This window comes from Myotis myotis, unplaced genomic scaffold, assembly GCF_014108235.1.
Source record: "Myotis myotis isolate mMyoMyo1 unplaced genomic scaffold, mMyoMyo1.p scaffold_m19_p_12, whole genome shotgun sequence".
Taxonomy (NCBI): Eukaryota; Metazoa; Chordata; class Mammalia; order Chiroptera; family Vespertilionidae; genus Myotis; species Myotis myotis.
In genome coordinates this window covers 27,283,974-27,298,207 of record NW_023416316.1, presented here as the reverse complement: position 1 = coordinate 27,298,207, position 14,234 = coordinate 27,283,974, and the positions used below count along the sequence as shown (strand labels likewise).

Sequence of the window (14,234 nt, the reverse complement as noted above, 5' to 3'; positions counted from 1 at the left end):
CCTCTAATTGCTCCTTCAGCAATTAGATGTGTGAACAGGCATGAAAGTCCATTCCCTGTGACTGTGTGTTTAACCATGAAAGCTAATGTCTGAATGTGGATAAGCAGTGACAGGATTGTGGAAAAAGAAGGGACAGTGGCATTGTGGATCCTTTCATTTCTGATTTGATTTCCATTGATGCTGTTATTACTTATGTAGTGAATTAAGACCATAATTAAATGTTACTTTGGCTAAGAAAACGACAAAGTGAAAGCACATTCCCTGTGTTGGAGTAGATGTGGAATTTGACTTGACCTTTTCATGGGTTCTGTGGTTTTATATTAAGAGAATATGATTTTCCTCTCCCAGATTGAGGCCTGCAATAGAGAAGCCGAGAAGATCGAATCCCTTATCAACGCCGACAGCCCTACCCTGGCATCCCACGTCCCGCTCTCTGCCCTCATCATTTCTCAGGTGCAGGTCTCCAGCACCGTGCCGTCAGCCGGGGTCCGGGCCGGAGCTCCCTTCCACTCTGGCCTCTTCCTCCTCACGCTGGGCTTCACCTTGCACATGGTCTAGGACATCACTGACCGCCCATGAGACATGCAGAATGTTCCTCAGTCTACTTTCCTGCCTGCAGGTTCCAGGTTGGAGAGTGGCCAGGTCAAAGCATTCATCACCTCTGTTCACCACACAGTATTTTTTTTTAATCTGCCAATATTAGTAGGGGTTTGGTTTTGTTTTTATAAATGTCCAAAAATTTCCCTCCAAATACTAATGAAAAGAGGATGTTTCTTCTGGTGGATCACTGCCTTCCAATTTACAGGTTGCTCATTAGGTGGGTCCCTCACTAAAATATGTTCAATGTCACTGATGAATGACATTGTCACTTTTTAGAAAGATAACTCACTCGACTGTGGGCTTTGTATCACAGGAACTTCATTTTAGAGTTCCTGTAAGTGTTAAGGGCCCCTAGTGTTTGTGTGTTTGTTTACAGACAATAACCTACTCTGTGCAGAAGCTGGGGGCACAGTGAAGAGCCCCTGCATTAAAGGATAGAATGGAGATAAAGCATCTTTGGAACTATCATTAGATCATCAGGCAGCCTTAACTTACAGCATTTAGTTTAGGAACCCATCCATTGTGACAAGCAAAAGCAAGCTAACCAAATGGAATCAATCTCAGTGGTTACAAGCATGTGTCTGTGACTTTGGTGAAAGGGAGGAGGTCTATCGCATCAAAGCATCTTGCATTGTGCATCTTTATGTTAACCAGATGTATATTCCATTCTCAGTATTCATCGAGGTAAAGAGTTTTTAAACATCAATCTTTAAACCAATTGCTGCTACTTAAATAATTGCCAAAAAATGAAATAATTAGTAGCTCATGTAAATAATACATGATTTTCCTATTTTATTATGAAGAAGGTGAATAGCCATATTTGTAAAGTGACAATCATGTGTACTAACCCAGTACTTTCCGTTTTGAAGACACATTTGCGTTTGTGGCATGCACAATGTAGATACGTGTTCTGTCTGACTTTCTTTACTGATATAAAATTATAGAATTATGGTTTATATATTTAAAATGTCAATCTAAATGTTAAAATGTTTGCATGTTGTCTAAGAAATTGAATACTTTGAATGTTTCACAGTTTGAAATAAGCTATTCAGTGTAATACTGTTTTGTATGCACATAAACTTAGATTTTACATGAAGTATTTTTTCAGTATTATATGTACCCTCTGAAATATATAAGGATATGCTTATTATACCAAAATGTTGTTTAAACGTGGGCACTTAAGCTTTCAGAATATCTCAATGCCAATGTAGCATGTTCGTTGCAATTGCTTTTTTATATAAATGTCTTCAATGCAATATATTGGAAAACTTTTATATTTTAATAAAAATGATCTTTATATGGTTATGTGTGCACTTCCGGGCAACGTGGACATTTAAAATGAAGCCCGTTCTCGCTCTGGGGTGAGCTGTGTCGCTTGCTCTGGACTCTACTGAGGACATGTTAACGGGGCCAGGCTGGGTGCTGGCCTCCCCGGGGCCTGGGCCCCTCCCTCAGGGGAGGCTGGGGTCTGTTTCAGCTCCACTGTGGGAAGAAAGTCACACCTGCCAGCAACACTAATGACCTTGACACAAAATCCATAGAAAACATATGTTCCTTCGTTTGATTTAATTAATGATTTTCCTTCAGCCACAGGCTCCTGGAGGTCACCCTCCCACACTCCCACAGGGGGCGCTCTACCCTGAGTGGCCAGATTATTATGACCACCCCATCAGGACTTCATTGACACTTCCAAAAATACTGAATATTGAAAACTTCCTAAGCAAATACTCTCAAGGTTTTAATTATTATTATTATTTGCATAACTAATTCACTTCATTGTACTGATGGGGTGGTCAATACAATCTGGCCACTCAGTGTATTTCTCAAAGGAACCTGAGACTGTGCCCCGAGCCTTCCCCCTCTCTCAGCTGCTGAAGGGGCTTGAGGGAAGGGGAAGGGAAGCAGAGGGAAATTCCTTTCCCAACCCAACAATCCCGAAGCTGAAGGGCTAGGTTCCACTTTGTCCCTCGAGGGAAACAGGCCCAGAGAGCAGAAGTACTGGTCCAGTTCCCGCAGGGAGTAGGGCAGAGCCAGCACTGCAGCCAGGTCTGGACTTTCCCTGGCGCCGGCCGCTGGGCAGGGCGCGTGCTTCTCGGGGACGGAGCCGCCCTGCGGAGCGCCCCACGCACAGGTGGACACGGTCAGCTGAGGGGAGTAGGCTCGGCAGACCGACAGGCAGGCTTGCGGGGTGGGTCTGACTATCGGGCAGGACCAAAGAGCAGCAGGAATCATAAAAGTCACTGATCAGCTCTCCAGCACTTTCGTTTCCACGGTGCTTCTCACCTCGTCCTCTCACTGGCCCAGAGCAAAATGGTGCACAGAGAACCAATGCCACATCTGAGGTGGAGCTGAGTTCTCAGGAGGCAGGCTGGTGAGGGTAAGGGTAAGGCAGGGGCCCTTCACACCACACGGGAAGTTTGTTAACACCCTTGCCACGCCTCCACCTTCTCTCATTTTTTCCAAAACTAGTACTGTTTCTCATTATAAAAATAACATGTGCATTCCCCAAAGTACCTAGAAATATAAGCAAAGAATAAAGTCACCCACAGTGCACCTGACTCTACCAGTGGGTGCAGAATCCTACGAGAGCCGTCCCTGTGCATTAATCACTGCATTGATGGGGACAGGGCCCCTCCGCTGTCCGCGTGGGAGCGGGACTTACCTCGTGCCCTGTGAGGAAAGTGAGGGAACATGGTTTCATGTTTGGGATGGCGTCTGCTGGTTGGCACGTGCCTGCCTAGTGATTCACAGGTGGAGGCCCCATCTTGGCCAGACTCTCACCAGGTAATCAGGCGAAGCTCAGCCTCACCTGTTATCCCCAGGCCACTCTCCCTCCGAACTCTGCTGGACAGTCGCTTTACCGAGCAGTCAGGCAAGTGTTTATTTTGGTCAGGGTCTGGCAGGAAAATAGGGGGGCCACCCAAATTAGGATCATTCGAGAGAGGCTTACTAGTGAGACTAATGACACGGGTGTGAGCAGGTGTAAGAAAGCACAGGGAGTGTGCCGGGATGAGCTCCCCTACGCCCAAAGGGGTGAGGGGAGGCGCTGCGTGGAGCTGGCACGTCCTCCCTCCCTCCCTCGGCCTCGTCCCCCTGCCGAACCCAGTCGGAAACCAGAGGAAAGGGGAACCTGCTGCAGTAACCTTGCAGGTCAGCCTTCTGGGCAGAGAGCAGGGTGGAGAGTCAGTTTAGGGAAGGAAGTGGAGCAAAAAGCAGCCAGCACAGCAGGCCAGGGCAGTGCCAAGAGGACCGGGAGAGGTGGCGGTATGTGCCAGTCATCCCCGCGCACGGCCCAAGGTGGGGAAGGCCTCTTGCTTTACACTTTTGGAGGCGCTCCACTGAATGCTCCTTCCTTCCGGACCCCACTCAGCCTCCTTAGTGCCTCTCCATCGTCTCTCCCAGGCCTTCTTCAGGCCCACATTTCCAGAGTCTCTCCCCAGCTCCCCGAGAATCCTCACCCTCCAAACCCAGAAAAGGAGCCCCCCCCCCCCCCTCGTTCTTGAGTCACACAGACGTGGCCAGTGCGTCAGCCCAGAGCAGAGCTCCAGGCTGCCCACTGAGGCTGTGGCAGGAACCTCTTCTGTTCAGGCTTTGCTGGCACTGAAATGGCGGACCAGCCTCTGGCCCACGTGTGAGTCCAGACCACCTTCCCCATCAGCCAGGACAGCGCCCCTCATCACGGTGAGTGTTCCTTTTCTTCCTAAAGCAGCTCAGGCTGTCACTGGTGAGGACGGGATATCATGCTTAGAATAGAATCCATTTGGCTATGTGTCTAGAGCAGCGGTTCTCAACCTGTGGGTCGCGACCCCTTTGGGGGTCGAACGACCCTTTCACAAGGGTCGCCTAAGACCATCAGAAAACACATATATAATTACATATTGTTTTTGTGATTAATCACTATGCTTTAATTATGTTCAATTTGTAACAATGAAAATACATCCTGCATATCAGATATTTACATTACAATTCATAACAGTAGCAACATTACAGTTATGAAGTAGCAACGAAAATAATTTTATGGTTGGGGGTCACCACAACATGAGGAGCTGTATTAAAGGGTCGCGGCATTAGGAAGGTTGAGAACCACTGGTCTAGAGAAATGAATCTGTACTTGGTTGCTTTTAAAATGGGTTGTTGTTGTTGCTATTGTCAGTATTTCCCCAATGATACATTCTAACTGGTTATTGATGCTGTGTGGGAAAAGCTATTGATTTTTTTTTTAATATTCTTGGGTCTGGCTATCATTAAAAATTTTTAATATTAATTTAATAGATTTTCTTAGGTTTTTCCAGGGAGGAGTCACAATGAAAACTATACTCTTCCTTTCCCAATATTTACTCTTCTTCTGTCTTTTTTGTTGTCCTGGTATTGGCTAAAACAATGTTGAATAATAGTGGCGACAGCAAGAAACTTTGTTATGCTCTTGATTGAATGGGCATGTCCCATTGTTTTACTGTTAAGCAGTCTGATGTGTTTTACTGTTTGTTTCAGGATGCTTCTTTTTATTCTGCTAAGGGAAAGTAAAAAAGTTGTTCAACTCAGTTATGGATATTGAATTGTATCAAAGATATTTTCAGCATGCGTTTACCTTATATTTTTTCTTTGTCTTATTATAAGTTCTGGATATATTTCTTAATATTAAGCCATCCCTACACCCTTAAAATAAACTTTATTTGGTCATGATGTACGCTGTTAGATTCACCTTGTTGGTATTTTATCTAGGATTTGGTATTTACATTCACTATGGTTTTTTGTACTTGCTATATTTTTCAGGTTCTGGAATCAGGATAATTCTAGCTTCATGAATTGAACAGGGGAGGTTATCTATGTTTTAGGACAGTGATAGTCAACCTTTTCCATCTCCTGGCACACATAAACTAATTACTAAAATTCTGCAGCACACCAAAAATGTGTTTTTTGCCAATCCAACAACAACAACAAAAGGTATAATTTTGATTCAATCAAACCAGACAGTTATTGTTCTGTTAGCTGTTGTCATTTTTTAATTTGACAATCTGAGGAAAAAGAGGTCAGTGCCCCTGACTAGTCAGATATTGCATGTTTTAAAAATATTCATGGCAGCCCTAACCGGTTTGGCTCAGTGGATAGAGCATCGGCCTGCAGACTCAAGGGTCCCAGGTTTGATTCCAATCAAGGGCGTGTACCTTGGTTGCGGGCACATCCCCAGTAAGGGGTGTGCAGGAGGCAGCTGATCGATGTTTCTCTCTCATCGATGTTTCTAACTATCTCTCTCCCTTCCTCTATGTAGAAAATCAATAAAATATATTTTAAAAAATATTCATGGCAAAAAGTGAAAAGGAAAAAATATTCATGGCACACTGGTGGAAAATTACTGCTTTAGAACATGAAAATTGTATCAGAATTATCTGTCTCTCAAAAGTTTGATAGAACTTGCTTGCAAACCTAGCTGGGTCCAGCTATCCTAATATATAAAAACCCTGGGTCCGTAACTCCGTAACGACTGGAGGCTCAGCCAACCAGAAGTCAGTCCTGCAGTCAGTGCTGGGTTGCCGGGGCGACCTTCACAGCTGCTGCCACATGCTGTGGTATAAAACATAGTGTGCAAGTGATCAGAAGCGCAGGCACCACCTCCATGCCACCCCCCCACCTCCATCAGTCCCACCGGCCCTGCGGTGCCCTCCCCGAGCTGTTTCTGGGAAGGGCGAGGCCTGAGGGAGGACCCCGCCCTCAGAGTGCCTGGAGCGCCCAGAGGCAGATTACTAAGAGAAATTATGAATTTGAATGTTGCATTTGGTGGGAAAGTTCTCCTTCTTGGAGGGGATTTTCGACAGTGTCTCAGTATTGTGCCACATGCTATACAATCGGCCATAGTACAAACGAGTTTAAAGTACTGCAATATTTAGGGATGTTTCAGAAAGTTGTCTCTTAAAACAAATATGAGATCAGAGGATTCTGCTAATAGTAAACGGTTAGTAAAACTTGGAGATGGCAAACTGGATAGCAATTTTCATTTAGGAATGGATATTATTGCAATCCCTCATGAAATGATTTGTAACAGATCTATTACTGAAGCTACCTTTGGAAATAGTATATCTATAGATAATATTAAAAATATATCTAAATGTGCAATTCTTTGTCCAAAAAAATGAACATGTTCAAAAATTAAGTGAAGAAATTTTGGATATACTTGGAGATTTTCACACGTATTTGAGTGATGATTCCATTGATTCTTAATAGTATTACTCCTTTGGGAATGCCATGTCATAAATTAAAATTGAAAGTGGGTGTAATCATCATGCTACTGGGAAATCTTAATAGTAAATGGGGTCTTTGTAATGGTACTGGATTTATTATCAAAAGATTGTGACCTAACGTTATCGAAGCTGAAGTATTAGCAGGATCTGCAGAAGGAGAGGTTATTCTGATTCTAAGAACTGATTTGTCCCCATCTGACACCGGGCTCCCATTTAAATAACTTGAAGGCAGTTTCCCGTGATGCCAGCATTTGCGATGACTATTAATAAATAAATCACAAGGACAAACTCCAGACAGAGTAGGAATATTCCTACCTGAACCTGTTTTTGCACATGGTCAGTTATGAGTTGCTTTCTCTCAAGTTCGAAGAGCATGTGACGTTAAAGTTAAAGTTGTCAATACTTCGTACAAGGGAAATTACTCAAGCACTCTGAAAGAGTTTTTACTCTTAATGTGGTGTACAGGGAGATATTAGAATAAGTTTAATCAATTTATCACTCATTGTTTGTATCAGTGTTGTTTTTACAACATGTTGTTTTTATATGTCTTTGTTGTTATATCATGTTGTAACTATTTATTAAAAAATTTATATATTATATTCATATACATTTTACTAATTTTCTTTCATCTCTGACACTTCTATTATAAAGAAAGGACAAATAGCAATATTAAAATATTTCCTCTAATTAATTCCCTTTTTAAAAAATATATTTTATTGATTTTTTACAGAAAGGAAGGGAGAGGGATAGAAAGTTAGAAACATAGATGAGAGAGAAGCATCGATCAGCTGCCTCCTGCACCCTCCTACTGGGGATGTGCCCACAACCAAGGTACATGCCCTTGACCGGAATCGAACCCGGGACCCTTTAGTCCCCAGGGCAACACTCTATCCAGTGAGCCAAACCAGCTAGGGCTAATTAATTCCCTTTTAATGTGCACAAATTTCATACACCGGGCCACTAGTATTTAGATAAGCAGCGATATTTTCCTTTTTTTTTTTTTTTTTTAAGCATTCTGTATCTCTGTATTAAAAAAAAATTTCTGTCCATGAGAAGGGAGCCAGATGTCAGTTTCCTACGGGGGGGACGTTCTCGCGCAGGTACTGTAAGGCCAAGTCGGTCCACTTCATCTCTTGTTCTCTAACAGATTCTGTGGTGCCACCGTTGTCCTGCTCAGGTTCAGGAAGCTCATTCAGTGGTATTGCCACATCCTCGTAGGGCAGCTTGTCTTCTCGCCAAGCGTCATCAATCAAATCCAAGATCCTTCCATCTCTCTGTACTTCACTGTCCGTTCTCCTGCAGCTCCGAGCTTGTCAATTTCGTGTGGTTGTCCTGATCCTGAAATGCTCGTTCCTTTCTTTCCCCCGCAGCTGATCTCCCCTTTTTTTTTTTTTAAGGCTATATCAGTTCATTTAGATATTTTCCCACCTTAAATAAAACTTGGTAATTTGTATTTTCCTAGAAAACTGTCCAGTTCAGAAAATCTACTAGTGGAGAATTGTCCATATTTTCCTGAACACTTCTAAGAAGAGATTGCATCCCCTTTTTTATTACTAATGTGATACATTTGATTTTTCTTTCCTTTTAGATACACATTTTAATCTATTTGATTTTGTAAAGACCTGTCTATTTAATATGTCTTCCAGCCCTTGGCTATATTTTTCAATTCTGTTCTTTTCTGTTTTCTAATGTATTCTTTTCTGCTTTTATCTATATTAACTTATTCAATTAATTTTAAAGACTTTGTTATGAAAATTTCAAACCTACAGACAATTTTTTTTTAATATATTTTATTGATTTTTTACAGAGAGGAAGGGAGAGGGATAGAGAGTTAGAAACATCGAAGAGAGAGAAACATCGATCAGCTGCCTTCTGCACAGCCCCTACTGGGGATGTTGCCGCAAGCAAGGTACATGCCCTTGACCGGAATCGAACCCGGGACCCTTCAGTCCGCAGGCCGACGCTCTATCCACTGAGCCAAACCGGCTAGGGCAACAATTTTATTTTTATTTGTTGTTGTTGCTAATCCTCACCTGAGGATATTTTTTTCCCATTGATTTTTAGAGAGAGTGGAAGGATGGGGGAGAGACAGAGAGAGAAACATTAATGTGAGAGAGAAACATCAATTGGTTCACTCCACCACAGCCCCGACCGGGGGCGGGGGGCGGAGGGAGAGGGGGGGGCGGATCAAGCCTGCAACTGAGGTATGTGCTCTTGGCTAGAATCGAACCCTCAACCCTTCAGTCCACAGGCCAATACTCAAACCACTGATCCAATGGGTTAGGACATCTACAAACAATTTTAAAGTGAAAATCCATACACTCACCCTCTAGATTCTTAATGAACATTTTGCTGTGTTTGCTTTTTTCACTTTTATCCATATCTCCTATCCATGTACCTTATTTTATTTGTGTTTCAAAGTAACTTGAATCCATTTTTTATGCATTTCAAAGTAAGTCGCAAACATCATACATTTCACCTCTAAACATTTTAGAATTTATTCATTAACTAGAATGCAGTATTTGTTTATGATTCTTTAATTATGTTTTGTAATTTGTCTAGTTCCTTTAGTTCAATACTTAGTTTATTTTTCTCCTTTTAAATAAGTAGTATAATAACATTTAAGATATACTGACGATATCAATCATGTTTCAGGCCATTTTAGGAGACCCCTCCCAAATTTATTTTTTTAAAATATATTTTTATTGATCTCAGAGAGGAAGGCAGAGGGAAAGAGAGACATAAACATCAATGATGAGAAATAATAATTGATCGGCTGCCTCCTGCACACCCGCTACTGGGGATCGAGCCTGCAACCCGGGCATGTGCCCTTGACCAGAATCGAACCCGGGACCCTTTAGTCCACAGGCCAAACTGGCTAGGGCTCATTTTATTTTTTTAAATCAAAGATCAGGAGAGAGTCTTCTCCCTCCAGGCTCCAAATTAGGTAATAGATTATTTTTATTATAAGTCAGTATATGTAAGGTTCAGAATTCTAAGATACATGTCTTAGCTCCGGTTGCTATAACAAAATATCATAGGCTGGGTGGCTTATAAACAGCAGAAACTTGTTTCTCACAGTTCTAGAGTCCGGATCGGGATGCCAGCATGGTCGGGTTCTGTGAGAGCCCTCTCTGGCTTATAGACTGCTCACTGCTAGTGGTATCCCCACGTGGTAGAAAAGGAGAGGGAGTTCTCTGGGGTTTCTTTCTTAAAAAAAAAAAAAAAGAGGGTTTTTTAAATTATTATTATTGATTTCAGAGAGAGGAAGAGAGAGATAGAAGCATCAATGATGAAGAGAATCATTGATTGGCTGCCTTCTGCACGTCCCCCATTGGGGATTGAGCCCTCGACCCAGGCATGTGCCCTGACCAGGGATTGAACTGTGACCTCCTGATTCATGCATTGATGCCCAATCACTGAGCCATAATGGCCAGACTGGGGTTTCTTTTTTTTTTGGGGGGGGGGGGTTCTTTTATAAGAACACTAATCCCATTCATGAGGGCTCTAACCTCATGACCTAACCACCTCCCAAAGGCCCCTCATCCAAATACCATCACACTGGGGATTGTTTCAACATAAGAATTTTAGGGGAACACAAACATTCCATCCATAGCAATACAGATACCACCTAGAAGGAATTTTCATTAAAGTGTTTTACTTTCACAACAAGGAAGTATTAAGTAATAATAAGTCACTATCTACACATTTTTCTCAGCCCTTTGATAGTGAAGCTTCTCTCCCCTTCCTGGTTCCTAAGCTCGGGGCAGAGAGTCAGAGAAGCCGCTCTCTTACGAAGGAGGGACAATAAGAGACTCATCAACAGTTTAGTTCCATGGACATGACCTGGTGACAAGTCCTCTCCCTTCCAGCTTCCTACTTCCCTCTTACTTATCCAAGATTGACAGTGATGTCATCTAATTACAGCTTTTCTTTCTCATTTGGATTCTGACAGATGGACTTGGTCTATATGCTCATAGGAAAACTCGACGCCATACCAGCAAAATGTGAAATCTACCAAATACGCCATGTTCAGCTATATCTTACATCGATGATCTCATGGGACCACAACAGCCTGAGCCTTGTGTATCACGCTCTTCTACAGACAGTCCCCACTGGGAGAACTGTCATGTGACAAATGGCCAAGAAGGTTCCTGGACCACTTACTGAAAACTGTCCAAGAATTACTTTCATAGAAGCACACTACCAAGTGCTTTAAATGAATTACCTCATGCAATTCTCACAACTTCTCTATAGAGACAAATAGTACTATTAACACTGTTCACAGTTGATGCAACTAAGGCTTGGGAGGTTAAAGAATTTCTCTGAGATCACATGGCTGGTAAGTAGCAGAGCAGGGATAGTTTGAACCCAGATGTAACTCAAAGCTTATGTTTATATTTATTATGCAGGGTATTTGCCTCTCCGTACAGCTTTGGCTTCATCCCATTCCATATATTTTCCAACAGCAATAAGAAAGAGAGCATAGCCCTAGCTGGCTTGGCTCAGTGGATAGAGAGCGTCAGCCTGCGGACTGAAGGGTCCCGGGTTTGATTTTGGTCAAGGGCACATGCCCAGGTTGCAGACTCAATCCCCAGTGGGGGGCGTGCAGGAGGCAGCCAATCAGTGATTCTCTCTCATCATTGATGTTTATATTTCCCTCTCCCTTCCTCTCTGAAATCAACAAAAATATATATAAATAAAAATGTATTTTTTTAAAAAAGAAAGAGAGCATAACTTAGTAAAATAAGGATACTTTCTGCCAAGGTTTTTCTTTCTTCTGCTTTTCTAGTTTCCATGGCCTTCCACTCACCCAGCTATTACAATTAATTTTTATTCCAAAAACCTCTGTAGATCAAGAGCCACAATGGCCAGACTGGGGTTTCTCTGTATAGATCAGCGGTTCTCAACCTGTGGGTCGCGACCCCTTTGGGGGTTGAATGACCCTTTCACAGGGGTCACCTAAGACCATTGGAAAACACATATTGAATATATAATTACATATTGTTTTTGTGATTAATCACTATGCTTTATGTTCAATCTGTAACAATGAAAATACATCCTGCATATCAGATATTTACATTACGATTCATAACAGCAGCAACATTACAGTTATGAAGTAGCAACGAAAATAATTTTATGTTTGGGGGTCACCACAGCATGAGGAACTGTATTAAAGGTCGCGGCATTAGGAAGGTTGAGAGCCACTGGTCTAGATCAAGGCAAAACTCTGCTGATGGGAGAAAACTTAAACTTGCTCATTGAAGGAAACTTGGCCACATCTACTTTCATCTCTTGGGGCTAAATACTGAAGAATTCGAGACTCTTTCTCAGCTCCCCTCCACACCTCTGGGCCAGCCCCTCCAGAGCCAGGTTCTTGGACAGAGCTTCTGTTTGGCTGAGCCTGGGCTGCATGCCTTCACGCCAGAAAGAGAACACGGGACTGTCGGCCCCCCTTTGGTGTGCAGTTAGGTACAAGGTCTTCTGTGCTCAGAGAGTCCTCCGCATGCCGAGCAGCCTCACAGCAAGTTTCCCGTCCCTCCCTGTTCAGAGGGGGTTTGTGTCCGTCCTCCATGGTCCCCAGAATGTTCTACACCCCATGACTCAGCCCTTCTCAGAGTCCACTCTCTGACATCATTATGAATTCTTCCCCAAAGGATGGCTTAAGGCAGCAGTCGCCCGCTGGTGGTCCGTGGACCACAGGCGGTCTGTGAGGCCGAAAGGTTGGCGATAGCTGGTTTAAAGTACAAACTATGCCTATAAAAATTGTGACCGTGAAATACGGCACAGACAAACATATGCGGCATTTAAAGGGTGCTTTTAACACACTGCGGACCAGTAGTTTTATTGCTAGTTTTACCCAGTGGCCAGATAAGTTTCCATTGAACAAGTACAAAAAACCATTTTACATAGATGCTAAAGGCACGCTTTAAAATTAAATACCCATTGCATTTTGAAGTTATTTATTGCATGTTCTTACAAACTAATATCTTTTTAAAGTATGATTGGCCACAAGCCTTAGAACAGAAAACAGAATTCTTGTGATCCGTCTGCAATGTGTTACGTGTCATCTGAATCTAAAAAAAAAAAAAAAAATCCTCTAAGATAGGTATTACTGTCTTCATTTCAAGCTCCTGGATCAGAATCAGTTGTTGGACAGCAGAGACAGGACTTGGACTTGGGCCACATGACTTCCAGTCTTGCCCCACGTTCCTAACTAAGTATTCTAATTGTCATTCATCTCTGCACATCTGTTTTGATTTGGCCTCATTTATATTGTTGATTCATGAGCACTGGACTCACGGCCAGCGGCACGATGACTCATGCCCGAATGAAGCTTATCTCACACACATTTTCTCCATCAGGCACACCACAGGCTTCCTGCACGTAGGAACACTACACCGCACCTCAACACAGCACTTGTGGGCATTTTAAACAGCAAAGTCACCAACACAAAAATGCAAGAAGCACGGCACTAAATACACTGGGAAGAGGCCGCTTGTTGACAATATGGGAGCCGACACAAGTCGAGAGTCTCCTTTCCAACATCACCTGGGAACTGTGTGTTGGGCAACTCAAATTCCCCGCGCCCTGCACAGTCCTCAGATGGCTGTCACAGCACTTAGAGTATCGATGTCAGGGTTACAAATAAATCCTAGCAGGCAATTTCATAAATACAGAATCTAATACATGAGGATGGGCTATATTGATAAACCTCTAGAAGACACAAATTACCAATATCAGACAAGATAAGGGGCACCGCCACACTGCATACAGACAGTAAGAGGATAACACACTATCAACTCCTTTTTGCCTATAAATCCCATGATGAATGAAATGGACTAATTCCTTTTAAGGTACAAGTTACCAAAAGCTCACTCGAAGAGAGAGATCACTTAAATGGTTCTGTATCTATTCATAAAGCTAAATTTATTATTTAAAACCTCCCATCCCCCCCAAAAACAAAATGAAAAAGAAAAACACGCCGAACCGGTTTGGCTCAGTGGATAGAGCATCGGCCTGCAGACTGAAGGGTCCCAGGTTCGATTCCGGTCGGGGGCATGTGCCTTGGTTGCGGGCACATCCCTACTGGGGGGCGTGCAGGAGGTGGCTGATTGATGTTTCTCTCTCATTGATGTTTCTAACGCTCTATCCCTCTCCCTTCTTCTCTGTAGAAAATCAATAAAATATTTTTTTTTAAAAAAAAAAGAAAAACACCTCCATACCTAGATGGCTTCATTGATGATTTAGCAAATGTTCATAGAAGAAATAATATTAATTCTTCACAAACTCTTCCAGAAAACAGAAGAGAGAACCCTCTTCAACTTCTTTTCTAAGGTTAGCATTGCCCTGATTTCTAAATCTAAAAAAGACATTGCAAGAATAGAGAACTAAATA

General features: G+C 42.7%; 2 protein-coding genes across 3 annotated transcripts in view; one reads left to right on the top strand and one right to left on the bottom strand.

Moving 5' to 3' along the window:
- RECK (reversion inducing cysteine rich protein with kazal motifs) overlaps window positions 1-1,905 on the top strand; it is a 66,554-nt gene extending 64,649 nt beyond the window's left edge. For both annotated transcript variants that reach the window (XM_036330395.1, XM_036330396.1), the window contains one exon: window positions 349-1,905. In XM_036330395.1, coding sequence (XP_036186288.1) covers window positions 349-558 — 210 coding nt within the window. In that variant the 3' untranslated portion in view covers window positions 559-1,905. The remainder of the gene's footprint in view (window positions 1-348) is intronic.
- Window positions 1,906-7,845: 5,940 nt separating this feature from the next.
- On the bottom strand, window positions 7,846-9,217 carry LOC118667709 (anaphase-promoting complex subunit 13-like). The gene is made up of 2 exons (XM_036331486.1): window positions 9,163-9,217; window positions 7,846-8,145 (listed from the first exon to the last, which is right to left on the bottom strand). Exons 1-2 carry the CDS (start codon window positions 9,215-9,217, stop codon window positions 7,904-7,906), a joined length of 297 nt encoding a protein of 98 aa, XP_036187379.1. The 3' UTR covers window positions 7,846-7,903.
- Between the last annotated feature and the right edge of the window lie 5,017 nt (window positions 9,218-14,234).

Coding starts and splice junctions, on each gene's coding strand:
- LOC118667709 (XM_036331486.1), bottom strand. CDS start 9,217: ATGGATAAAAGTGAAAAAAGCAAACACAGCAAAATGTTCATTAAGAAT. Junction 8,146..9,162: donor GTTCATTAAGAATCTAGAGG/GTGAGTGTATGG, acceptor GAAATTGACAAG/CTCGGAGCTGCAGGAGAACG.